At 34.9% G+C, this 26,389-nt stretch overlaps 1 protein-coding gene across 4 annotated transcripts in view; it reads left to right on the forward strand.

Moving 5' to 3' along the window:
* Taok1 (TAO kinase 1) overlaps positions 1 to 26,389 on the forward strand; it is a 131,865-nt gene that overhangs the window by 27,708 nt on the left and 77,768 nt on the right. For all 4 annotated transcript variants that reach the window (XM_058580060.1, XM_058580061.1, XM_058580062.1 and 1 more), the window contains one exon: positions 24,052 to 24,276. In XM_058580060.1, coding sequence (XP_058436043.1) covers positions 24,145 to 24,276 — 132 coding nt within the window. In that variant the 5' untranslated portion in view covers positions 24,052 to 24,144. The remainder of the gene's footprint in view (positions 1 to 24,051; positions 24,277 to 26,389) is intronic.

Genomic DNA, 26,389 nt, shown 5'->3' on the forward strand with positions numbered 1-26,389 from the left:
CTGTCACAAGTTTTCTTTGTTGACTGATGACCTTTAGTTTCTGTTTTTGCTATTCAGAAAATTGTGTGAAACAACTTGCATAGATAAATAGTTCTGAATGTTTTACCGTTTTTTTTCTTCTTGTAATTTTTCTTCACAATTGATTACTGTACCTATAATAAATGTTAGTGTGTTGTTTGAGATATAATGCCTTACCTCTATCATGAAAACCAGGTAGTAGTTAGCAGTGCAATTGACCATTAAAAATTTTTAGTAAATACTTATGATTTTGGTTCATATAGAATTTGTTTATGCTATTCACTTTAAAACTTTTTACTTTAGGGGAGATAAATATCATTCTTCCAATCTACAATCAAGTGAAACTAGATTATATTGACTCAAATGATGTTTTTGTTTTTTTTCTTTCAGGGCCTTGTGCATGCTAGGCAAATGTACTACCTATCCCTAACCCAATTTAAATATATTTTTGATTCATCTTTTAATGTTTTACATAAGAATTAGTTTCCATCATGGTGACATTAATTTGGAATTTACTATGTTTAGGTAGTATCTAGTAGGTGAAAATAGGAAGATTAAAAATTACTTATCTGTAAGAAGTATTTTTGTACTGGGCAGGGATACAAAGGAGAAAATATATAATTATAAACCAGTATAAATGTGGTAGGTACCACAGATATTCTTTTTTATTTTTTCTTCTATTTTTTTTTCTTTTTTTGTCATTCTGGTGATTGAACCCAGGAGTACTTTACCGCTGAGCTGTATCTCCATCCTTTTTTTTAAGAGAGAGAGAGAGAGAATTTTTTTTTTTTAATATTTATTTTTTAGTTTTCGGTGGAACATCTTTATTTTATTTTTATGTGGTGCTGAGGATCGAACCCAGCGCCCCGCGCATGCCAGGCAAACGCAATACTGCTTGAGCCACATCCCCAGCCCATCTTCCTTTTTTTTTTTTTAATTTTGAAATAGGGTCTTGCTAAGTTCCTGAGGCTGCCTTCCAACTTCTCCTCCTGCTTCAGACTTCCAAGTAGCTGGAATTAAAGCATATGCCACTGTGTCTGGCACAGATATTATATCACAGAAGCACAGAGGCTAGGCTCCAAATCCAAGTTGGGAATTGAAAAACAGAGTAGGTATAGGTAGTACTCTGGGTCAAAGGTGAGATAAAGGCATCTCAAGCTACAGTTAAAGACTTCAGGGAAGACATGATATGATATGGTGGGAATGTAATTATAAGCCAAGGTCATCTGGCAAGTGGATGAGTGAGGGCTGAAATTCAGCTTGTGCTGTTATTCAAGTCTTGTTATGGGACTGCATATCCTTGGAGGAAGTCCCTTTTAAAAAATTACTTCAAAGGTTTGGTAGCTTAAGAGACCCCTGATAGGAAAGACTAGCTCCTGGAACATTGTGTGCTTTAAATTTATCTTGTTAAGTCAGTTATTCTGGTATGGCATCCTGATGAGATGAAGGAAGCACCTAAATATATGTTTTCCTAGAATATTATACATTGAAGCAAAATATGTAGAGATGAAAAAATTAAGAGAGAGGTTATTTGCCCAAGGATATATAATTGGTTTGTTGGTAGATAGAGTTTTGGGACTTAGGTAATGTGATTCTTAATTGGTGTTCTTAATTACTTTGTGTTTAAGGCTTTGTGGAAGGAAGAACATGGTGAAAAACAGAAGCCTGAGATACAGCTAGAGTTAGATAGGGTAAGAACGTATAAATTCTTGAACTTCACAGGATTTTTATTTCAACCAAAGTGCAGTATAAAGGCATTGAATGAAATGACATTATCAAATTTGCATTTTGAAAGGTCATTCTCATTGTAATAGACCAAATGGATTGGAGAGTCAACAAGAGTGTGTAGTGGCACCATTTAGGAGGTTGTTACAGTAAGTACCCTAAGTGAGATAAAGTAGTAGTTGAGAGGTGATTGCAGAGATGGAAGAAAGTGGGACAAGTTTAGAAAAATTTAGGAGGACAAATCTCCCCTCCATGGTGGTAGTTGGGTTATGAGTAAAAGAAAGAGAGATGTCGACTCTTAAACTTGTGATCCTCCTGCTTCAACCTCCTGAGTAGCTAGGATTATAGGCATGCGCCACCAAGTTCGGCTGTGTTTCTTTTCTTTAAATGGACACATAATTTGAAGAGTTAAGTGATGCCTAAAATTCCAGCTACCTGGAAGGTGAGGCAGTAGCATTGCTTGAGCCCAGAAGTTTTAAGCCAGCCAGGGCAACATGGCCAGAACTTGTCTCCAAAGGAAAATTGTTAGTGAGATGGCTCACATCTAATCCCAGCTATAAGAAGACTGAGGTAGAAGAATCCCAAGTTCAGCGCCAGCCTAGGCAATTTGGTTAGACCCTGTCTTAGAAAAATAAAAAAGGTTTTGGGAAATAGCCCAGTGGGAGAGTGGGCTTGCCAAGCATGTATGATCCCTGGCTTCAGTCCCTATTACTGCAATAAATAAACAAATGAAAATTTAAAAAAATTTCCTTCAAATATTAATCACAAGATGTTGTGTTAGTAGTGTGGGGCTCAGAAGGAAAGATGTGTAGCATGTACATTGTTTAAAGTGCCTGTGTTTTCCTTTTTGGAGCCCTAAGCAAGATAGAATGGCTTAGAAGTTCATTTTTAAAGTAGATCTTCACATAGAGTTTATCATGGAGGTAAGTAAGAGCAGATATATCTTGAATAATTTGAAGTAGTTTTTATTTTGCTACATATTCTCAGTCTTGGGCCTGATTTGGTATAGGATAAACTATTCACATTTTTAACTGTTGCCCCTTTTCACTTCTAAATCCTGTATTAGGTAGAATGTCATATTGGAAATAATTTTGAAGATAGTTTTATCTTATCCCTCATGTTCTCCCACTTAGAAATACTGAACACAATTTACCACTAGTCTTGGTGTATAATTGGCTTTGATCCAATGTAGGTTTAATGAAAACTTCCTGAATTTTAAAAGACTTTGAAGTGTAATATTAAACGTCTGACCATTATGCATTTTCCTACTTAAATGTACATTTAATAATTGTGTTAGTTTTTATTATTCTAATCTTCTTACTGTTAGTCATTAGTTTAGCAAAAAATGCTGTTTATATAAAAATTGTACTTTCAGAAACTCAGATTTAGGTTTAAATGTATATATTTTATATAGACACCCTAGGGGATTCTTGTGCAGGTGTTCTGTGGACTATAAATAGAAACATGGTTCTAAATCTGACAAAATATGAATGAGTGCAAAAAATTTATGTAGACTTTCCCCAATTCTGCTTAGTAAAAAACATTTTTCATTGTTCATCTATGTAATTTTTATATTCACCCTGATATTTCTTGAACACCTACTATCTATGAGAGACATCATTACATCAGATTCAGAAATAAAATAGCCTGTGCCTTTGAGGAATTCACCTAGTGATAGAATGAGATATATAAATTAGTATAGAGAGATGATGTAAGTGCTAATTGAGTATAACCAAATCTTATGGTAGTAGCACACACACAAAACCAATTACATGTGCCTGGAGTAAATTGTTGGAATAGGGGAAGTTTCCCAAATGGAGATGATAACCAGAAATTGAAGAAAGCAGAATAATTTTGAATGAAGTGCTTATTGGTCGTGAGCACTGTTTCTTTACACATATCTCATTTAATCCTCACAAAACATCCATGATTCTTGTACTCTTGACCTATTTCTCATTTAAAAAATTTAAGGTTGTAAAAAAAAAAAAAAAAAATTTAAGGTTGTGGCTGGGGTTGTGGCTGAGTGGTAGAGTGCTTGCCTAGCATGGATGAGGCCCTGGATTCAATTCCCAACACTATCACCCTCTTGAAAAACGAAACAAAACAAAACAAAAAAAAACTTTAAGAGAATATTAAGGTTTATAAGAGTAACGAACTCTGAATCTTAGTTGTCTTTGTTTTTTTTTTTTTTTTTTTTTTTTAAGAGAGAGAGAGAATTTTTAATATTTATTTTTTTAGTTCTCGGTGGACACAACATCTTCTTTGTTTGTACGTGGTGCTGAGGATCGAACCCGGGCCGCACACATGCCAGGCGAGCGCGCTACCGCTTGAGCCACATCCCCAGCCCCTCTTAGTTGTCTTTGTACGCCTACCTCCAGTATACTTTGCTTGTGTTGATACCCAAATGTCTTAGTAGGTTTGTTTATTTATTTATTTATTTTTGTGATGCTGGGGATTGAATCCAGGACCTTGGGCATGCTCTCTGTAGTTTTAAAATGATGTCTTATGTATTATATATTTACTTTTTCAAATTGCTTGTTGAATTCATTTAGAGATATTAACTGTTGTACATTAAATTCTGTACTTATGTACCTTTGCAAATGTAGGGCTTCTTTCCCGTAGTCTACTTGAATGAAAAAGAAGAAAAAACAAGGATTTATTTTAATTTTATGATTTAATATGTAACATGTAACTAAATGAGATTTTTAGAAACTGAAATAAAAGGGTTTCTTACACTGATCTGCTATTCCTGGAATGTGATTATTTATGCTATATTTTACATACTAAAGGGGTACTGAAGTCAAGGCAGGATCTTATAGAGATGCCCATCTAAAAAAAACAGGTTAGAGACCTAGAGCCCTAGTTTTCTATGTAAGAGGTAATGGCTAAGATTAAGGACTGTGAGCCCTGTGTGATGGCACATACTCCTAATCCCAGAAACTCGTAATCCCAGCAACTCAGAAGGCTGAGGTAGAGGTATTCAAAGTTTGTGGACAGCCTGGACAATTTGGGGATTCAGGTCAGTGGTTAAGCACCCCTGAGTTCATTCCCCACTACAAAATAAATAAATAAATAAATAAAATAAGGACCTTGGGATTGGGCTCAGTGGTAGACTGCTTGCCTAGAATCCCCAGCACAGAAAAAAACAAGAACAAAACAAACAACAATTTAAAAACAAAACAAAACAAAACAAAAAAACAGGAGAGAAGGAAAAACAAGACCATGGAACCTAGGGCTTATTTGTGGCCATATCACTTACTGGCTGCATGTCTTGGTAAACTAATCTTTTTTTTTTTTTTTTTTTTAATGTTATTGTATTTTTTAGACCTTTATTTTTGTGTGGTCTGAGAATTGAACCCAGTGCCTCGCACATGCTAGGAGGCATGCACTCTACCACTGGGCTATAACCACAGCCCCTGGTAAACTAATCTTTGTATCCCTGTCTGTAAAGTGGGCACGTTAAAAATACAGGTTTTGGACTGGGGATGTGCCTCAATGGTAGAGTGCTTGCCTAAGGTGTGAAGACTTGGGTTTAATTCTCAGCACTCCCAAATAAATAGATAAAAGTATAGGTCTCATAGAGTTGCTATGAGAATCATCTGAGTTATTTATTATATGTGAAGTGTTTAGAAGAGCACCTGATAATAATAATGATAGACTCTGAGAAAGTAATTTCACTTTTTTCTGTTTCTTTTTTTGGTAACAAGGATTGACTCCATAGCTTTGTGCATGCTAAGCATCTTTCTACTTCTGAGCCTACATCCTGAACCTGATTCTTGCCTGTCATTTTGTTAGCTGAACATATAAGACTTTTTCCAGGGTTCCTTTCAGATCTAAATTCTATTTCTGTGACCTTGGAGCAGAGTGAAGTTTTAAATTATTATAGATTAATTTTTGTATTTTTTATGACATTTTGGCAGTCTTTAACATCTAATTGACTCTAGTGGTTTATGAGATTAATTATAGGGAGAAGTAGAGAGTGTCTTATGTAGTTCATCTTAAAATGAAAAAAAGACTGACCATAAACACCAAGTGTTGGTGAAGAAGTGAATGGAGCAAATAAATTGTTGGTAGGAAAGCAAAATGTTCTGATCAATTTAGAAAACAGTCTGGTTGTATCTTAAAAAGTTAAATATACATTTACCAGCAATTCCACTCCTAGGAATTTAACCTAGATAAATGAAAGTACATGGGCTCACAAAAGACTTAAATACAAATCAATAATATAGCAAGTTTATGCATTTTAGCCCAAAATTAGATACTACTCAAATGACTGTGAACTGGAGAATAAAAAAAGGGCCAGGGATGTAGCTTCGTGGTTAAGTGCCCTTGGGTTCAATCTCTGGTACTCCCCCCTGCCCCTCTCCCCCCCAAAAGGTGATCAAACTATGTTTAAAATGGGTGAATTTTATTGAGTACAAATTAATTCAGTGAACCTGATTAAAAAGAATATATTCAGTCCCCAGCACCAAAGTAAAACAAAAGAATGTAGAAGAGTTATTTAGATTAAGTAGCAAATTATTATTATTATTATTATTATTTTGCAATGCTGAGAATAGAACCCATGGCTGCTAGCAAGTGCTCTACCACAGAGCAACATTCCCAGCCCTTTTTTATTTTGAGTCAGGATATCACTAAGTTGCTCAGACTGGCCTTAAAGTTGTGATCCTTCTACTCGGTCTCTTAAGTAGCTGGAATTATAGGCATGCACCACGGCATCAGACTAATATTGATTAATATATTCCAGAGAAGCATATGATTGATATCTTTATAGTAAGAAATTTACAGTATATTTGGTGGTAATGTCTCTGCTTTAATTCCTGATTTGAGTTACTTGAGTTTTCTTTCTTTTTTTAAAAATAACTTTTGTTTTTGAGTTTTCCTTTTTTATGGTTGACTTTCTCTTTTTACACTATTTATTCTCTTTATTCACTATTTGCTCATCTCTGCCTGACTGAGTACTTTTTAATCGGCTATTTGTAATTCTTATTTTGTGAGCTTCCTTATTCATGGAACTTATTTTTTTGTTCTTATTATTGGCTTGTAGTAATGCTTTATGTATTATGATACTTGTTAACAAAGCTAGTACCTCTGGAACAATGTTGAATAATAGAAGATAGGCTTCTTTCTTGACCGATAGAAATGTATTTCACCATTAAATAGAATAGTATGGTTAAGAAAGTTTCTTTATTGTTCCCATTTACCAGGAGTAGGAAATGATGTATAAGTTTTCTAGAATAAACAGTGTTGTTATATCTATACAATAGAATACATACTGCTTAATAGTAATAATGCTCACAGCAACCCTAAGTGTAGTTCTAAACCATTTTACAGGTAAGAAAACTAAGCCATAGAGAAGTTGAGTGACTTCACATAGCTAGTGAGTAGAGGGGCTGAAATTCTGTCTCAGGCAGTTTGGCTTCTGAGGCTATGCACTTAACTTAGAATATAACATCAACCCTTGTTCCTCAAAGGCTCAGTATCTTTCTCTGGAGGCAAATAATATAAAACATTTACTGGAACATTACTCCAGAGACAGTCTATATGTATCAAATACATATCAATACCCAAACCCCCCATGTATTTCTCCCTGCTTCCACACAGCCAGCATAGTATAGTTCATACATTTCTGTTCTTATTTTTTCACTGAACACGGCTTGTCATATTGTACTCAATCTTTATTTCATTTATTTTAGACGGGTGTTTTTAATGATAGACTTGGCCTTTTTTTTTTTTTTAACTCCAAATCAAGATTTTAAGCAGAATAATATATTCAAGTTTGTTGTTATGTAAAAGACTTACATGTAATAGTTCTTTTCCCTGTTTTTGTTCTGCTAATGATTTTACTTCTGGGGGGTAAGGGAATTTCTTCAGGTTTATCAATACAATTTATTTCTTTATTTTTTTGTTTTCATATCCTTATTTTATATATTTTCATGAAATAATTCATAAAGATTAGTATGAGACAATCTTGTATTTTAAAAGTAAATATTTGTGCTGTTAAATGTGAAAAAGTAAAGTTGATTTCAGTTGTGTTATTACATCAAAATTTAGCAAGCAATTTCCCATTATATAATCTTATTTGTCATTTTCAAATTTAACAACAGCTAAACAACTCCCACCCCAACAAAAGAAAGAAAATGAGTGAATAAAAAGAAAGCCCAGGGGCTGGGGATGTGGCTCAAGTGGTAGCGGGCTCGCCTGGCATGCGTGCGGTCACGGGGTTTTATCCTCAGCACCACATACAAACAAAGATGTTGTGTCCGCCGAGAACTAAAATAAATAAATAAATAAATATTAAAAAAAAAAAGCCCATAACAAAGATCAATAGCTTTCAAAAAAATGATCATTTTTCTCAAGGTTTTTTTTGTTTTAATGAAAATATACTGTTGCCACTTCGATAAGGTTTTCTAATCCATAGTTAAGTTGAATTAACAATGAAATTCATTTTTTTCATTAATTCTCACTTGCCAAAATGCTATAAATGGAATGATTTCATGCAAATATTTAATAAACACTAAGGTACAGATTGGCTTTTTGTACTAAATGTTAAATAATTCCAACATTTCAATTGTAATCTCAGTCATATAGATTTTTATTAAGTACTTATTACACATAAGACTGCGAAAGGTGCATGAAAGTTTCACATGGCTAGAATGATTGGAGCAAGAAGAATGCATAGAATTATAATTAACAAGGTGGTGTGCTTAAGGCCATTTTTTGAAAAATTGCCTGTATCTCCCATTTTTAAATTAAAGTATGCTGAGTGCAGTGGTACACACCTGTAATCCCTGTGACTAGGGAGGCTGAGACAGGAGGATAGTTTGAGTTCATTCTCAACGATTTAGCGAGGCCCAGAGCTACTTAGTGACATCTTGTGCTCTACTGCTGAGCCGCAATCCCAGCCCCCTCAGTCCTTTTTGTGTTTTGTTTTGAGACGGTATTGCTAAATTGCTGGGGCTGGCTTTAAACTTGCAATCCTCCTGTTTCAGCCCCCTGAGTTACTGGGATTACAGGTGAGCACCATTGTCTCAGCTTCTAGTTATTGTTATTATGATATGCATGTGTATCTGCTTGCTTGTCCATCTATCTGTTGAGGGAGGATATAGTAGATAGTATAATCTCTGCTGCTTCTGTGTAAATAGACATTTTTCTTTTTCTAAAGGGACCAAACATATGACTAAATTCGCTGTTTTCTAAGCCTGAAACTTTTGATAAACAGATGAAGGGAAAAGAGCTTTATGATATTAAATTATTTGCTTAGGATCAACAGTGTTCTTTTTGTGAAAAATTTAAGGTTCTTAAAAGGTGGAATACCATGACGTCATCACTGTTGATCCAAGGAGCATTCCTCAGGAAATACTGATGTGCTGTGATTATCAGTATCCTTTCCCCATCTTCTAATTCTATTGCTTTTGACTGATAATATTGTCAATTATGTGTTTTGCAAATGTAGAACAGTTTCTTAATTCTGAAATCTCCTATTTGAAATTTTAAAATAAAATATACTGGATTTTTATTCTAGTTTTATCAGCTTTCTTGAGGATACATTGTTTTGGATTGAACAAAATGACACCACCCACAAAAATCACGTGATTTTTATATTTTCAAACACAAATAACCTAATAAATGACAGTCTTTTCTGGTCTTTTTTTTTTTTTTTTTTTTGTAGATTCAAACAAAATGGCATTGACCATTTATATGGTTGTTAATTTCTTTTTATGCTCTTTGTCAGAAAGGATATGGCAAAATACTTCAGTGATAGTTCCTCCTAAGTACAGATTAGATTTTTTTAAAAAATGTAGTATTTAAGATTTTTTTTTGTGGTACTGGAGATTGTACCCAGGGGTGCTATATCACTGAACTACATCCCAACCCAATTGTGTTTAAAATATTTTTTAGTTGTCAATGGATCTTTATCTTATTTATTTAATGCGATGATGAGAATCGAACCCAGGGCCTCACGCATTCTAGGCAAGCACTGGACCACTGGCCTACAACTCCAGCCCCCCAACCCAATTTTGAAAGAGGCTCTTGCTAATTTGAGACTGGCTTCAAATTGGCAATCCTGTCGCTTCAGTCTCTTAAGTAGCTGGGGTTTCAGCCCTGCACCTGGCATTAAAAAGTGTAATTGGCTAAGCACAGTCATGTACACAAATAATCCCAGCAACTATGGAAGCTGGGACCTGGGAATAACAAATTTGAGGCCAGCTTCAACAATTTAGTGAGACCCTGTCTCAAAAGATAAAGATCTTGGCTGGCATATATAGCATTTAGCTCAATGATATGGTGCCCCCAGGTTCAATCATCAGCACACATATTGCCTCCCACAGTAATCTAATAGTCTTTCTTTTTTTTTTTAATACTTTATTTTTGTGTGGTGCTGAAGATTGAACCCACTACCTCATGCATGCTAGGTGAGCACGCTAACACTGAGCCACCCCAGCCCCAGTCTTTCCTTTTTTTAAAGTTTTTTTTTTTTTAAGATGGACACAATACCTTTATTTTTTATATTATTTTGTTTATGTGGTGCTGAGGATTGAACCTAGTGTCTCACATATGCAAGGCAAGCACTCTACTGCTGAGCTATAACCCCTGATCCTCTAAGTCTTTTTTTAAAAAGTATTTTTTTTAGTTGTAGATGAACACAGTACTTTCTATTTATTTGCTTGTTTATGTATTCATTCATTTATGTATTTATTTTGTGGTGCTGAGGATTAAACCTAGTACCTCACACACGTGAAGCAAGCATTCTGCCGCTGAGCCACAGTCCCAGCCCTTTAATAGTCTTTTAAAAGAAGATTGTATATGCAGTCTTAGAACCTTTAAGAACTTGTTACTAACATTTATATCTTCTGAAATAAACTATAGTTTATCAATCTCTATTAATCCTGTACTAGAAGAATTAAGTAGTTTAGTTTATGATTAGCATTGTTGTAAAAGCTTCTCTGCTAATTTGTTTTCATGTATTTTTTCATGATAGCAATTTAAAATGGACAATTAGTTGTAGATGGACTGTTTATTTATTTTACATCGATAATCTTATCGTAGCAATATTTGGAATGAGCGCAGAGCAACTAGGATGATGCTAATTTTTATAATAAAGTACTTTACTTTTAAGAATTTGAATATGTATAGAACAGAAGCAGTTATGCAAAATTCTAGCCTAATAGTGTAATGATATATTTCAGAGCTTTCTAACTTTTTTATAGTTCTTATATTATTTTGTCTTATTTTTCACTTTTTAATTTTGTAACGTATGCATAAATGTTATGCATCTTTTTTTTGGTTGGCAAAGTTGAATGTATGATTATATTTTAAAATTTGGAATGTAAGCAAAATATATTGACTTGTAAATATTGTGCATAATATTAGCCATAATAACTACCTAAAAGTAATCCTTAATGTTTTGTTATATTGCCCTCTTTATTACATGTAGATTCTATATTGTATATTCAATTTTTTTGGGGGGGGTGTTCTGGGGATTGAACTAAGGGGCACTTGACCACTGACCCACATCTCCAGCCTTATTTTGTATTTCATTTAGATACAGGGTCTCACTGAGTTGCTTAGCACCTCACCATTGCTGAGACTGGCTTTGAACTTGTGACCCTTCTGTTTCAGCCTCCCGAGTCGCTGGGTTCGCTTGGTTTGCTGGGTTTACAGGCGTGTGCCACCGCCCGATTTTATTTCTTTCCTTTTTGAAAAATGACACAGTTGGGTGTGGTGACATACATGCCTGTAATCCCAACTACTCTGGAGGCTGAGGCAAGACAATTGCAAGTCCAAGGGCAGCCTCAGCAATTTAGCAAGGTCCTAAGCAATTTGGTGAGATCCATCTCAAAACAAAAAGTAAAAAGGACTGGGGGTGTAGCTCAGTGGTAAAGCTTTCCTGGATTAAATCCCCAGTACCTAAAAAATAAAAAATTGACTCAATTATGCATATTTATGGGGGTAGACTGATATTTCAATACATGTATCTAGTTTGTGATGATTAGATCAGGGTAATTGTCTTAAATGTCACTTGAAACTATCACTTGTTTCTTTGTGTTGAGAAGAGTCAAAATATTCTACTAGCCCTGCCCTGGTGCCACATGGTAGTGGGGCTCAAACTCAGGACATTCTTTTTTTTTGGGGGGGGGGGGGTTTCACAAAGAAGCATTTCTTCTTTCTTTTTTATTTATTTTAATTATGTATATATGACAGCAGAATGCATTTTGATTCATTGTACACAGTTTCAGCACAACTTTTTATTTCTCTGGTTGTATACAATGTACATCGCACCATATGTGCAGTCATACATATACCTAGGGTAATGATGTCCGTCCATCTCACTCCACCATCCTTCCTGCCCCCATGCCTCCTTCCCTCCCCTCTCTCCTGTTTGCCCAAAGTTCCTCCATTCTTCTCATGCCCCCCTGCCATTATAGATCAGCATCCACTTATCAGAAAAACTCAGGACATTCCATTTTCTTTTAAATTTTTAAAAATTTTAGTCAGACACAATACTTTAATTTCATTTATTTATTTATTTTTATGTGGTGCCAAAGATGGAACCCAGTGCTTTGCATGTGCTAGGCAAGTGCTCTACCGCTAAGCTACAATCCCAGTCCTCAGGACATTCTATTAGAACATTAGAAGTTATTCCTCCTATCCAACTGTACTTCTTTACTCATAGACTGTTCTCCCTCCATCACCTCTTACTTGCTATCCTTCTCAGTTTCTGATAACCAGTAGTGCCAGGTTTCTGTTCTGGCGACTAAAAGGCTCAGTGGTCACTCTACTTAAACTGGGCTAACTGGACTGCACGAAATAACCGCACAAGAGACACAAATACCTTTTTCTTTGGGGTCGCTGTGACGGCTCCTCTGACCTTAAGGGTCTGCAGAAAGAGAGAGCGAGAGCACACGCTGACCCCTGTTATTGAGGAGAAGTTATTTAAATGTGCAAGGGGTCAGGTGTCAGGGGGCTGAGTCTGTCTTCATGATGTCCACTGTCAGCAGGTTGACTGACACCTGGGTAGGCCACACCCAAGGGCACAGTAAGAGAAGGGGACACACACAAGGCACTTCCATGGAGGATTCTATCCTAAACAGGGCAAGGGGTTATATTACAAAGGAACAGGTGAGCGTGGCTTCACCCATGGGGCTGTAGCAAGACACACCCATGCACGAGGAGACACCAACCCTCGCACCCAAGAAGGGTGCCACATTTCTGCGACTGAGAGCCTCAGCACCCAGCCGGGGAGTGTAACTCAGTCACCTGTAAGGTTGGCCTCCCACACACTAGGAATTTTGCTTTGATATCATGAGGTATATTGGTCAGAAATCTTCATTTTTTGTGATGTTCTTTGTTGTCTACCCCCCAACCCCAATCCCCCCCCACACTAGAGATTGAACTCAGATAGGCAGGTTCTCTACCTCTGAGCTACACCCCCAGCGCTTTTTATTTTTTATTTTGAGGCAGGGTCTTCATAATTTTTGTGCTTGTCCTGAAACTTACAATCCTCCTGCCTTAGCCTCCCGTATCACCAGGATTACAGGCATGCACCATCACACACAGCTGAATTCATTATTCAGAGTGTTTATTTCTTCTTGAGTGAATTTTAGTGACTTATATCTGTCAGATAATTTGTTCATGTCATCTATATTTTCAAATTTTGAGTTGAGAGCTGTTCATTGTAATTCCTGAACATTTTATTGTCCATAGGGTATGTAATGATATATCATCTTTCTTTTCTATTATTAGTAATTTGTGTCTGCTCTTATTTTCCTTGGTTAGTTTAGCTAGAGGCTTTAAGTTTTATTATGCCTTAGACTGGAAGGAACAGTTTTTTAATTTATAGATTTTTCTGTTGGCTTTTGTTTTGCAGTTTGTCACTTTCTGCCCTGTTCTTGGTATGTACCACCATAACCATCTGAGAATTTATTTTTCTTAACATAGCATTTAATGCTAGAAATTTTCCTCTAAGTATAGCTTACAGCTGTATCCTATAAATTTTATGTTGTATTATAATTTTCACACAGTTCATAATCTTTTTTAGTTTTCCTAAAAATTCTTCATTGACCTTTGAGTTATTTAGACTATATTGTTTAATTTGCAAATTTTTTTTTGTAGAAATGAGGTGTTTAAATAATGTTATGTATTTTTTTTGTACCTTTATTTTATTCATTTACTTTTATTTGGCACTGAAGATTGAACCCAGTGCCTCACACATGCTAGGCAAGCGCGCTACATCTGAGCTATAATCACACCCCTAAATATTTTATATTTTTAAAAATGTTATTTTTCTTGCCGGGCATCGTGGCACATGCTTATAATCCCAACAATTTGGGAGGTTTGGGCAGAAGGATTGCAGGTTGGAGGCCAGCCTCACAGTCTTAGTGAGAACTTCAGTAACTTAGCAAAACCTGGTTTCAAAATAAAAAATAATAAAGATTGGGGATATAACAGTGCTAAAGCACCTCTGGGTTCAATCCCCAATACTGCACTTAAAAAAATTATCCCTTTCTAACAGATTTTAAGTTTTAATTTTAATTGTACTATAGTCAGATTACATAATTTTGTACAAATTGTGTTCTTTTTCAGTTGTTAAGGTTTGTTTAAGGTTCAGTATATGATCTATTTTATATTTATGTTATATGTATACTTGAAAAGAGTGTGTATTCTGTTGTTATTAGATTATTCCAGGAATGTCAATTAGGTCAAGTTGATTGATAATGTTGCTCTGTAGTCATACTGATTTTCTGACACTACTTTTTTATTTTTTTAAGTTTCTGAGAATTGTTAGAGTCTCCAAAATGGTAATTGTTAATTTGTCAGTTTGTCTTTTTTGTTGTACCAGTTTTTGCTTTATGTTTGTTAAAGGTTTGTTGTTAGGTGCATGTAAATTTGGAATTTGATAAAAGGACATATTATTATGTAATGTCTCTCTTTATTACTTGTAATTTTCATAGTTCTGAAGTGTTTTTTGTCTGATACCAAAATAGCTTATTCCAGCTTTCTTTCTTTCTTTCTTTCTTTTTTTTTTTTAGTGTATTTTACATTTCTGTTAGTGCAAATTTGTTGATGATAGGTGATCTTAGTTTCCTTCATTTAGGAGTATCTGTACCCTTCCTTTCCCCCGCGTCCACCTTCATTACTGAAAAAAATTTTCACTAGATAAAGGGTTCTGAGTTGGCAATTCTTTCCTTTTATATCCTTAAATAAACTGTTTTGCTTTATCTGGACTCCATTTTTCCAATGAGAAATCTGTAATAATTCTAATTTTATTTTATATTTTGTTTTTTTTAGCATTTTGATTTTGATATGTGTAGTCTTGATTTTCTTTGAATTTGTCCTGTTTGGGGTTTGCTGAGTTCTTGAATTTGTCAGCTTATGTCTTTTGCCAAATTTGGGAAGTTATTTACCATTACCATTTTTTTCTATTAATCTATTTTTCTTCTCTGTGTTCAGTAATTGAAACTTAAACCATTTAATATTGACCCATCCATCATTCAGGCTCTACTCATTTTTTTTTCTCTATACTTATGTCTCTGTTTTGTCTTCAAGTTCATTGACTCTTTCCTCTATTGTGTTCTCTGCTATTGAGTCCATGGCAGTTAGTTTAAAATTTTTTTTGGATACTGTGTTTTCAGTTCTAATTTTTCCATATTTTTTAAAAATATGGCTTTTAGTAGTTGATGCACCTTTATATTTTATTTATTTATATGTGGTGCTAAGAATCAAACCCAGTGCCTCACACATGCTAGGCAAACACTCTACCACTGAGTCACAACCCCAGCCCTATGATTCTTTTTTGTAGTTTCTCTGTTGAGAATCTTTGTCTTTGTTTTAAGAGTGTTAGCCATTGTTTCATTTATTATTGTTATAAATAGCTATTAAAAGTCTTTGATAATTCTAACATGAGTCATCTCAAAGTAATCATTTGTTGGTCTTTTGTCCCTTGATATTTTGTCATATTTTTCTTTTGCGTGTATGTGTGTATGTATGGTTTATTTGTTTTTGCAAGTAGAATAATTTGGATTTTATCTATTAACCCAGTTTAGATGACTTACATGATGAGATCTGTCTTATTTTCTATGGCTAGAGATATAAGTTCTGTTTTGAAAACCCTGACTATGCTCTTTGTGTATGCCCTTGTCTCTTAGGTGCAGTCTGAGAATTGAGTAGTGGTTTATATCACAGTTCTCAGTCCTTGCTCTACTTCTTTGAATTTGTTCTTTGCTTGTATACATCAATTTTTGTGTTGGGTTGATACACAGAGTTAATGAATCTCCTTTCCACTTTACTCCAGGATTGCCTCTGTACTTTTTCAGTTTTCTGGGTCCCCTTTTCCCAGTTCCTTTCACCAGAAAGATAGATTTCTCTCATAGATTTCAGACTTCTGCATGATTGCAAGGTTTTTACTTCTTCGATTTTGAATATGTTTTATTTGATTCCTCATGACATTACCATACTTACTCATTTGCTATATCTTAAATACTTTGGTAATGGTATTTATTGATAATATGAAGATTAAAATATTTTAAGATTAGGCCAGGTGCGATGACACATGCCTGTAATTCCAGCAACTGGAGGGTCTGAGGCAGAAAGATCGAAAGTTCGAGGTCATCCCGGGCAACTTAGGTTTTTATTTATTATTTCATTGGTTTTTGTATCTTTTCTTCATCTTCTTCACCCTTAAATAAAAGGTAGCATATTATGTACACTGTTCTGCACTTTGCTTTATTTCTTACAGAATTATAACCTACAGATTAGTTAGCATACATTAGCCATGTGAAAAACATACTTAGCTAGGATCCATACAAAAGTCAAGCAGCAGGACAGATTTGGTCCTTGTGCCAATTTGGCACCCCCTTATTTATTCAGTGGATATTTATACAGTTATAAAAAGAAGTTAGCCATATTCCTCTTTTCTTTTTATAACTTTGTAAATCTCCATTGTATAAACGAGGGGTTGCCAAATTGGCACAAGGACCAAATCTGTCCTGCTGCTGCTTGACTTTTGTAGTTTTCCTAGCTAAGTATGTTTTTCACATGTTAAATGTTGGGAAAAAGTCAAAAGAAGAATGATGTTTTATGGCAAGTGAAAATAGTATGAAATTCAAATTTTGAGTATCAGTAAATATAGTTTTATTGTAAGATACATTCAACTTATTCAATTATATATTTGCAGGCTTTTGTGCTTCAGTGGCAAAATTGAGTAGTTACAGCAGTGTGATATTTTCATCCTTTGACACTATAGCTTAACACAATACATATTGCACTAATGCAATTATAACTCAAGACCTATCACTGAACTGCAACATTTAATGTATTTATTTTTATTGCCAGTGCATATCCATCATGTCACAACAAGTAAAGTTGATGAGAGTGCATGTTGTTTTGTTATCAAATTAGGTAGCAAAGAAGCAATGACACTAGCTTAGCTAAAATAATGTGATATGCATAGGTATTTCCAGACTAAGTCCTATCACAATAGTATCAACTGATTGCAAAGCAACTGAAAAATTTAAAAAAAATTAAAATAGACTATGTTGTTATGGCAGGATTTCTTCACAAAAATAAAACATGAAAATGAGACTGTGACTAAAATTAAATAACTTACATATTAGCCAGGCATGGAGAGTCCTTTACTGATGATGAGTGATTTAGACATATTTGATTGCAGCAGTGGAAAAAATGTGTACTTAGAAAATCACTTAGGACAATTAACTTTACTTTGAGAAGAACTGTTCCAAGAGTTGTGTACATTAGGAGCAATAGCAAATAGTCCATTAAAAAACAACATTAGGGCTGGGATTGTGGCTCAGCGATAGCGCCCTTGCCTGGCACTTGTGAGGCACTGGGTTCGATTCTCAGCACCACATATAAATAAATGAATAAAATAAAGGTCCATCAATAACTAGAGAATACATATTCAAAAACAAAAAACAAACATTAATGATTTTGCGTGATTATCCTTGGTTCTTGATGAGTCAACAAAACTTACTTTATACTGCTTGCTTGCTTATTTGAGGAGTACATGCCACATTTGAAGAGCCTAAATAGTTAGCCAGGTGAGAATATTTTCAGAGGTGAACAAAGATTAATTCAGCATCACTTGAAGTGGAATTTCATGTGTTAGAATTGATGGTGGTAAAGCTGGATGTGGTGGAACAAGCCTGTAATCTCACCAACTCTAGAGGTGGAGGATTGCAAGTTCAAAGCCAGCCTCAGCAATTTAGCAAGACACTGTCTCAAAATTTAAAAAATAAGTAAATAAAATAAATGAAAAGGGCTGGGCGTGGGGGCCCATGCCTTTAATCCTAGCAACTCAGAAGGTTGAGGCAGGCAAATTGCAAATTTGAGGCCAACCTCAGCAATTTAGTGAGGCCCTAAGGACTTAGCAGACCCTGTCTCAAAATGTAAAAAAGGGCTGGGATGTGATGCTCACTGGTTAAACACCCCTGGATTCAATCCCCAGTACCAAAACGGTTAACAATAACCACAACAAAACAAGAATTGATGGTGGGGAAAATATGTATCAAGCAGAAAAAGACTTAGTTGGATTCATTTATATTTTAAAACCTGTTTATTACCTTTTATTATTAGCAGATATTTTGTGGAAAATAATTGAATCTGTTTTGTGTTATTCAACCAGTAACCTCAATGGTGAACTTAACTCTTTTGGACTTTGCCATCTTCTGCACTGAAATTTTGGCACTACGGAAGCTATCTTGACTTTCCATACTGCCTACCTACCACCCAGCAGGTTGATGGTATATCTGGGCTAAAGTTGTGGCTTTTTTGAATCTATGACTCAAATAAAATTATTTTGAGTAAGAAATTTAACCATTATTATTGAACACTGAATGACTTTGAATATTTACTTTGGTGCAGACTTGATAATGTTTCTGAATGCATTTAAATTAAAATTACAAGGCAAAATTATGCTTATTTGAAATATTCTATTGTAAAGTCATTTGACAATGTTTTTTTGAATCATAATATCAAGTTTTTTTAATGTGCTTTGCATGCTGTCAGATGCTAAAACAAAAAGTAAGATATCGATTCTGACACAGATTTGCCCCAGATGTGTTTTCTGAGTTTAAACTAAATTTCAGCACTATTTTTTAGACCTTGATGAAGATGCAGAGGAAATTTCATATTTTAATGTTTATTTAATTGAAGTTGAGGAGCTTCCATTTAACTTTCAATTGATCTGCAAAGTGCTGACATGGTAAAGTCAAATATCAAGAGAAGAAGCCAATGGAATTTTATAAGTGTCTTTTGAGAGATAAATATACTCAATTAGAACCATATGTTTGTGGATTTGAATCAATATTTGGCAGTACCTGGATGTGTGAAATTTTCAAAAATGAAATAAGTAAATGTCATTATAGATCAGCTTTAATAGATGAATGGAAGAAATTTTGATGAACAGATTACTTTGTACCTATTTAGCAAAATGAAATCCCCCTAAAAGAGAATTTCATTGTTTCCATTACTAAACTGGCATTACAAAAAAATTAATTATATTTTGAATATTGTCAATACATTTTTATAAAAAAGAATCTTATAAATACCTACATAATATCCTTGATTTTGTCTTTTGCCGCACAAAGCCTAAAATATGTACTATCTCACCTTTTACAGAGAGAGTTTGCTGGTACTTAGTGTAGATTCACGATTTATTTGATCAGTGCCCATATGATAGACATTTAACTTATTTGTAATCTTCTGTTAACACAAATGGCCCTTCATGAACTACATTGTGCATTTATCATTTCTTATATTTAGTGTAAATATTCTTTCTTGCTACAGATTTCTTAAAGGAGGATTTTGGGTGAAGTGGTAAATGACTATGAATTTACTAGATTTGTTTAGTAATGCTTGTACTCTTTTGCATTATTACTGTTAATGAAAGTGTATGTGTTCCTTCTATCTTACTGTCAGTGTATAGTGGGGTTTTGCCTTTCTGATAGATAGTAAATGAAATTTTAGGATGGTTTTAATTTGTATTTCCCTTACCTTCAGTGGTGTTGAGCATATTTTCATGTCTGTTTGTCATCTTCATAAGTTTACTCTTTTACTGTCTTTTTCTTGTCTTTTCTAGAAACTACACATTTGAGATTTTAGGATGTCTAAAATCTGTTTTTCAAATCTCTATTTTATATACTAGGGATATTAACCCTTTTCTACATAAATTTCAGACATCCCTTCCCCCCAAGTTTATCGTTTATCTTTTTGCTTTTGGTGTCTTTTTCCATGGTCCATCCTCCCAAGTTTTCTTTATATTTTGCAATGCTAGGATTGAACTTTGATTCTCTCAGAAGGCGGGCACTCTACCACTGAGCTATACCCCACCCCTAAGTTTTCTTTTTTTATATTGTTAAGTAGATCAGTAGATATGTGTTATCTTTTGGTGGTTGGTAGAGCAAGTGTTCTAATTCCCTTAGTATTTTTTATCTATCTGATTTTCTAGAGGGTGCTATGAATTTACTCTATTTATATCAACTTTAATGTTTTGTATATCATAATCTTGTACATGCTGTTTGTTCAGCAAATACATAAGGACAATAATTTTAAGATGTTGTATAGAATATAATTAAGTATAGTCATTTTTTAAATCCCTCATTTTATTTATTTATTTTTATGTGGTGCTGAGGATTGAACCCGGGGCCTTGCACGTGCTAGGCGAGCGCTCTGCCACTGAGCCATAATCCCAGCCCAAATTAAGTATATTCTTTTTTTTTTTTTAATATTTAGTTATTGGCAGACACAACATCTTTGTTGGTATGTGGTGCTGAGGATCGAACCTGGGCCGCATGCATGCCAGACGAGCACGCTACCACTTGAGCCACATCCCCAGCCCCCTATTCTTTAGTTTAATATTAACTGTAGGAAGTAGGGGGTAGGAGGTGGAGATGGAGAGATGATACAAAGATTAATAAGACACATTTTGTTTGTACAGAAGAGAGAGAATTGCAATATAATATTGTAAATATTGCAGAATGTCTTGAGGTATAAAGAGTGACCAACTCTTGCTAATAGGGTTAAAATTTGTATACATTATGACATTTAATCTAATCTTGAAAGATTTGAGTAGGAATTTGTTAGGCAGATAAAAGAGAAGATATGTCATGGATCTGATTAGAAAATTTTTACATGAAGTAATTCTTTGTGTAGGGGATGGTGATATTACTGGGGATTGAACCCAGTGATACTCTTATCACTGGACAACATTCCAATCCATTTTTATTTTGAGACAGTCTTGCTTAATTGCTGAGGCTGGCCTCAAACTTGAGAGATCCTTTTGCTTCAGAGTCCTAAATTGCTAGGATTATAGGCATGCACCACCATGCCTGGCATAAAATAATTCTTAGAATATTAAAACTTCATCATTCAAAAAATTTAAATAAGATCTTAACACTGTTTTTATTTAAAGCCTTTTAGAGATCAATTAATTATATATTTTTAATTCTCTTTAAAAATTTTTTGAAAATATTTATTTAGTTGTAGATGAACACACAGTATCTTTATTTATTTTTATGTGGTGCTGAGGATCAAACCCAGTGCTTCACACATGTGAGGCAAGCGCTTGACCACTGAGCTACAGCCCCAACCCCTAAAATTTTGTTTTTAAGTTGTAGACACAGTACTGTTATTTTTATTTTTATGTGGTGCTGAGGCTCAAACCCAGTGCCTCACATGTGCTAGGCAGGTGCTCTATATACCACTGAGCTACAACCCCAGCTCAATTAATTAAACATTAACACTTTTTTTTTTTTTTTCCTTCTGGCTATGCTGGGAGTCTAACCCAGGGCCTCACATATGCTACACAGGTGCTCTACCAATGAGCTACATTCCCAGCCCTGTAAATATTAACAATTTAAATGGAATTTAGTTCAACTGTCTCATTTTAGGGTTGAGAAGTCAAGTAACCTTTCTATGTTCACATGTCTTAGGAAAAATATAATTGGTACTTGTTGTTCTAGGTAATTTCCAAAGTATGGAAATTGGTTAAAGTATATGGGGCAACCTTGGGTATATGTTAGAAATGAAATACAAATTTGACAGTTTATACCTTTTGACTGCAGTGTAGTATTATGTTAGGGAGTTAGAAAGGACAGATGAATATGTTTTATATAGCTGCAAAGACATCTTCTAACAGGAATTAAAATTGCTTCAGTTATTTCACTAAGAATGAAACCTGCTTAGAAGTCACATAAAGAGCATAGGAAGAATTGGAGCTTTTTTCCCCTTAGAAGTCTAATGAAATCAGTTCTAAAGGGGTTTTATTTTGTTTCGTTTGGGCACTAGGGATTGAACCCTGGGTACTTTACTACTGAGCTACATTTTCAGCCCCTTTTATTTTTTATTTTGAGGCAGGGTCTCACTGAATTGATGAATCTGGCCTGGATCTTGAGATTCTTCTGCCTCAGCCTCTTGAACTGTTGAATTACAAGTGCATTTGACCATGCCTGGCAATTCTGAAGTTTTTTTAAATTACTGAAATTAAGAGAATAGCTAACATTTATTATGCCATAATACTAGTCTGTGCTTACACTTATTAACTCATTTAATCCTCACAACTATTCTATAGAATAGGTTATTATTTTCATTTTTACAGATTAGGAAAATGAGACTACCCAAATTCACAGCTTATAAATAGTGTTGCTGAGATTCATATTCAGGCAACGTCATTCCAGAACCCAGATTCTGAAGTGTCTCAATTAGGACAGCTATTTTAAAAATTGGAGAATCTGATACACAGGAATTGGTAGCAGAACCACCAAGGAATTGACTGGTTATCTCTAGGTCTTCTTAGCTAAAGAGTTAGTTGATAAAGGCCATATATTAATGTACATCTGATAAATCAGTTTATCTGTGTTGAATTCATCTTTCTTCTGAGTATGATTTGGTTAATACAGTCATGTGGCATCTGAAAGGAATAAAAGGTGTGCCACGTTACATCTTTTGTGTATTATATATATAAAGATCATTAATAGAGTCTTCTTGTTGTTAAAAACACTGTGGGACTGGGGTTGTGGCTCAATAGTAGAGCACTCACCTAGCGCGGGTGAGGCATTGGGTTTGATCCTCAGCACCACATAAAAATAGATAAATAAGAGTAAAGGCATTGTGTCCACAACTAAAAAAATACTTAAACAAACAAACAAACAAAAAAACACACTGTGAGTAAATCTTGGGTTATTATGTATGTGGGTTTTTTTTTGGTGTGTGTGTGTGTGTGTGTGTGTGTACACCAGGGGATTGAACCCAGGGGCACTTAACCACTGAGCCACAAACCCAACCCTTGTTCTGTTTTATCTTTTTTCTGTTTTATTTTTGTGTGGTGGTGCTGGGGATTGTATCAGGGTCCTGTGCATGTGAGGGAAGTACTCTACCAACTAAGCTATATCCTCAGTCCATCTGTTTTATTTTGAGACAGGGGCTCACTAAGTTGCAGAGGCTGGCTTTGAACTTATGCTTCTCCAGCCTCAGCCTCCAAGATGCTGGGATTATAGGTGTGAACCACCATGCCTGGCTATTTTGTTTGCTTTTAATAATCTTTGTATTGTACTATCTCTTCTGCTCGCAGACTATTTCAAATTAGATGAACCTTTTTTCCTTTTTTTTAATATTTATTTTTTAGTTGTATGCACATAATACCTTTATTTTATTTATTTATATGTGGTGCTGAGGATCAAACCCAGGGTCTCACACGTGCTAGGCAAGTGCTCTACCGCAGAGCCATAACCCCAGCCCTGAGCCTTTTTTTCTTTATTTTCTTTCTTTCTTTTTTTTTTTTTTTCTTGGTACTGGGAGTTGAACCCAGGGGTGCTTTACCACTGAGTTACATATCCAGTCATTTTTATTTTTTATTTTGAGACAGCGTCTCACTAAGTTGTCTAGGCTGGCTTAGAACCTGAGATCCTCCTGCCTTAGCCTCCCCAGTCACTGGCATTACAAGCATGTACCACCACACTATCATGCCCAGTTTAGAATTAGATAAATTTTGATATAGAAATAAATATTGAAATAGAAAATAAATAGTAATAAATATTGATATAGAAATTCTCCCGAAATATAAAGATGTATCTAAATTTTAAAAGTTCTTTACTGCAGAAATTTTTTTTAAGTGCCTCAGGTGATTATGATAATGAGCTAGGCTTAGGAACTACTGCAATAGTAGCCCACACTATCATTTCAGTGAAATTCTAGGCCTGACATAATTTTGTGGGTGCTGTCAGTAAATGATCTTAATTATTTTTAGCAGCTTTTAACATTCCTACTTTTTTTTTTCTTATTTCTTTACAGTACTTTATGCCAACGTGGCTTCATTCATACAGATGAACCAAGGATTGGGATAGCAGTATAAAATTAGAATAAGACAGTTGACTGCCCAGCAGGATGCCATCAACTAACAGAGCAGGCAGTCTAAAGGACCCCGAAATTGCAGAGCTCTTCTTCAAAGAAGATCCAGAAAAGCTCTTCACAGATCTCAGAGAAATTGGCCATGGAAGCTTTGGAGCAGTCTATTTTGTAAGTGTTCAAGGGTTATGTCAGAGTAAAAAACAAAGATATAAAGAGATCTAGAGTTTGCTCAGTAGAAGGATTCTTAATATGCTCTCACAACATGCTTCTTATACCAGATGTATCTACAAACATCAAGCAGTCAATTAGTTCTGCAGCAAACATCAACTCAATGTCCTCTAATTCAATTTTTGTACCAATAGTATCCACAGATTGTGTCAGATCCCACAGGGTGAGGGTTCAGTCCCATTAGACTGCCCCATCCCCACTTCAGATGCCAGTTGAAATTTCCAGGTTGTGTTTCTGACTGACGAGCTAGAAATCTCGGTTTAACAACCCCTTTTTGGAGTTTTATTATTTTGCTGGAGTAGTTTACAGTATTAGGGGAATCAGTTTATCATGATTATATAGGATGTTTTAAAGATACAAATACTTCTCTTCACACAGCCAGATAAAGAGATGTAGAATGAAGTCTAGAATGCTAGATAAGTTCTTCTTTACTTTCTTGGAAGCCTCTGAACTCAGTCCTTTTGGGCTTTTTATTATTGTGATTGATTAAATTATTGGTCACTCATATTTAACTCAACCTTCAGAGTCTTTTCCTTCTCCTGAAGGTTGGGGGTGAGGTTGTGAGTTCTAAACCTGAGTGTGTAGTTTGTTTCCTTGGCAACTAGCCCACCATCCTGTGGCTATCTAGAGACTTTCCACAAACCATCTCTTTTACTCATTTTGCTCCAGCATTCCAAATATTATATGTGCTCAATTTCCTACTATTTATAGGATGGCTTATATATATGTAAAAGATACTATATTGTTCCAATGTCTAATTTATAGAGTGACTTACACTTTCCTTACTTCCCTCCCTCCCTCCCTCCATCTTTTCCTCTCTCCTCTCTTTCTCGCTTCCTCTCCATGGGGATGGAACCTAGACCTGTGTGAATGCTACACAAGTACTCTAGCACTGAATCACATTTCAGCCCCATGTCTTTTCCATTTTAACTGAACATTTATCATGCACAGTAGCCATAATTTTTACAGTTTAAGTGTGATAGCAAAACTAGCACAGATTTTTTTCTTCATAATTTCATTCTTACTGTAGATTTTATCAACAAAAGCATACAGTTTTTTTTCCCTCCTTATTAAATCAAGAACTTATCTTAAGTTGCTGTTTTACTTATAGGAAATACTTTATGATTTCTCTTTTGACACATCCAAATTGCCAACAGTACTACTCTTGTGCTTAAGGGCTATTAAATCATTAATTGACCCAAGCATTGGATACTGTAGCAGTTATATCAGGTAACAAAAGAAGTTTGTTAAGTCATTAATGGGTGGGTAGCATATGCACCATGGATACTCTGGACAAAGAGATGATTCATTCATGTCCTGGGCAGGATGGAGAAATTACTCAGAACAGCACACAATTTAAAACTTTCAGAGAAAGTCTCTCTTTTGGCTTTGAAGAAGAGAGAGGATCACAAAAGAAGATCAGAGAGATCTTGGTTTTCAGTCTGCATTTTAGTTCAGAGTACTGATTATGTCAAATGGCCATATTTTGTGATACTGTTTTCTCAACAAGTTCCTGTTTTCAATTTTGAATGTATACTGAGGAATGGAATCTTAGGTTCTGTGTTTATCTTAGAGGAACTGTCAAACTGCACCATAGTAGCTGTACCACCAGCAGATTAAAAGTGTTCCAGTATCTCTACATCTGTGACAATGTTATAGTTTCATTTATGTTATTTTGATTATAGCCATCATGCTAGATGTGAAGATCTCATTGAGGTTTTAATTTGCATTTCTTTAATGACTAGTGATGTTGAAGGTCTTTTCATGTGCCATTTGTATTTCTTCTTTGCCCATTTGTGAAATTGTTGTTTTTTCCTTTTTTCATTAAGGTGTAGAAGTTCTTTATACATATTCAGGGTATTAAATCTTTTTTTTTTTTTTTGGTGCAGTGCTTAACCCAAGGTTTCTAGCCTGCTGGGCAAGTGTTGTACCACTGAGTTATACTCCCACTCAGGATATTAAATCTTTATCATGATTTGCAAACATTTTCTCCCATTCTGTAGTTTATCTTTTCCTTTTCTTGATAAATTTTTTTAAATATTGTTTTTAATTG

Source organism: Marmota monax, unplaced genomic scaffold (genome assembly GCF_021218885.2).
Source record: "Marmota monax isolate L192 unplaced genomic scaffold, Marmota_monax_Labrador192_F-V1.1 WCK01_AAM20220418_F8-fsc00138, whole genome shotgun sequence".
Lineage (NCBI taxonomy): Eukaryota > Metazoa > Chordata > Mammalia > Rodentia > Sciuridae > Marmota > Marmota monax.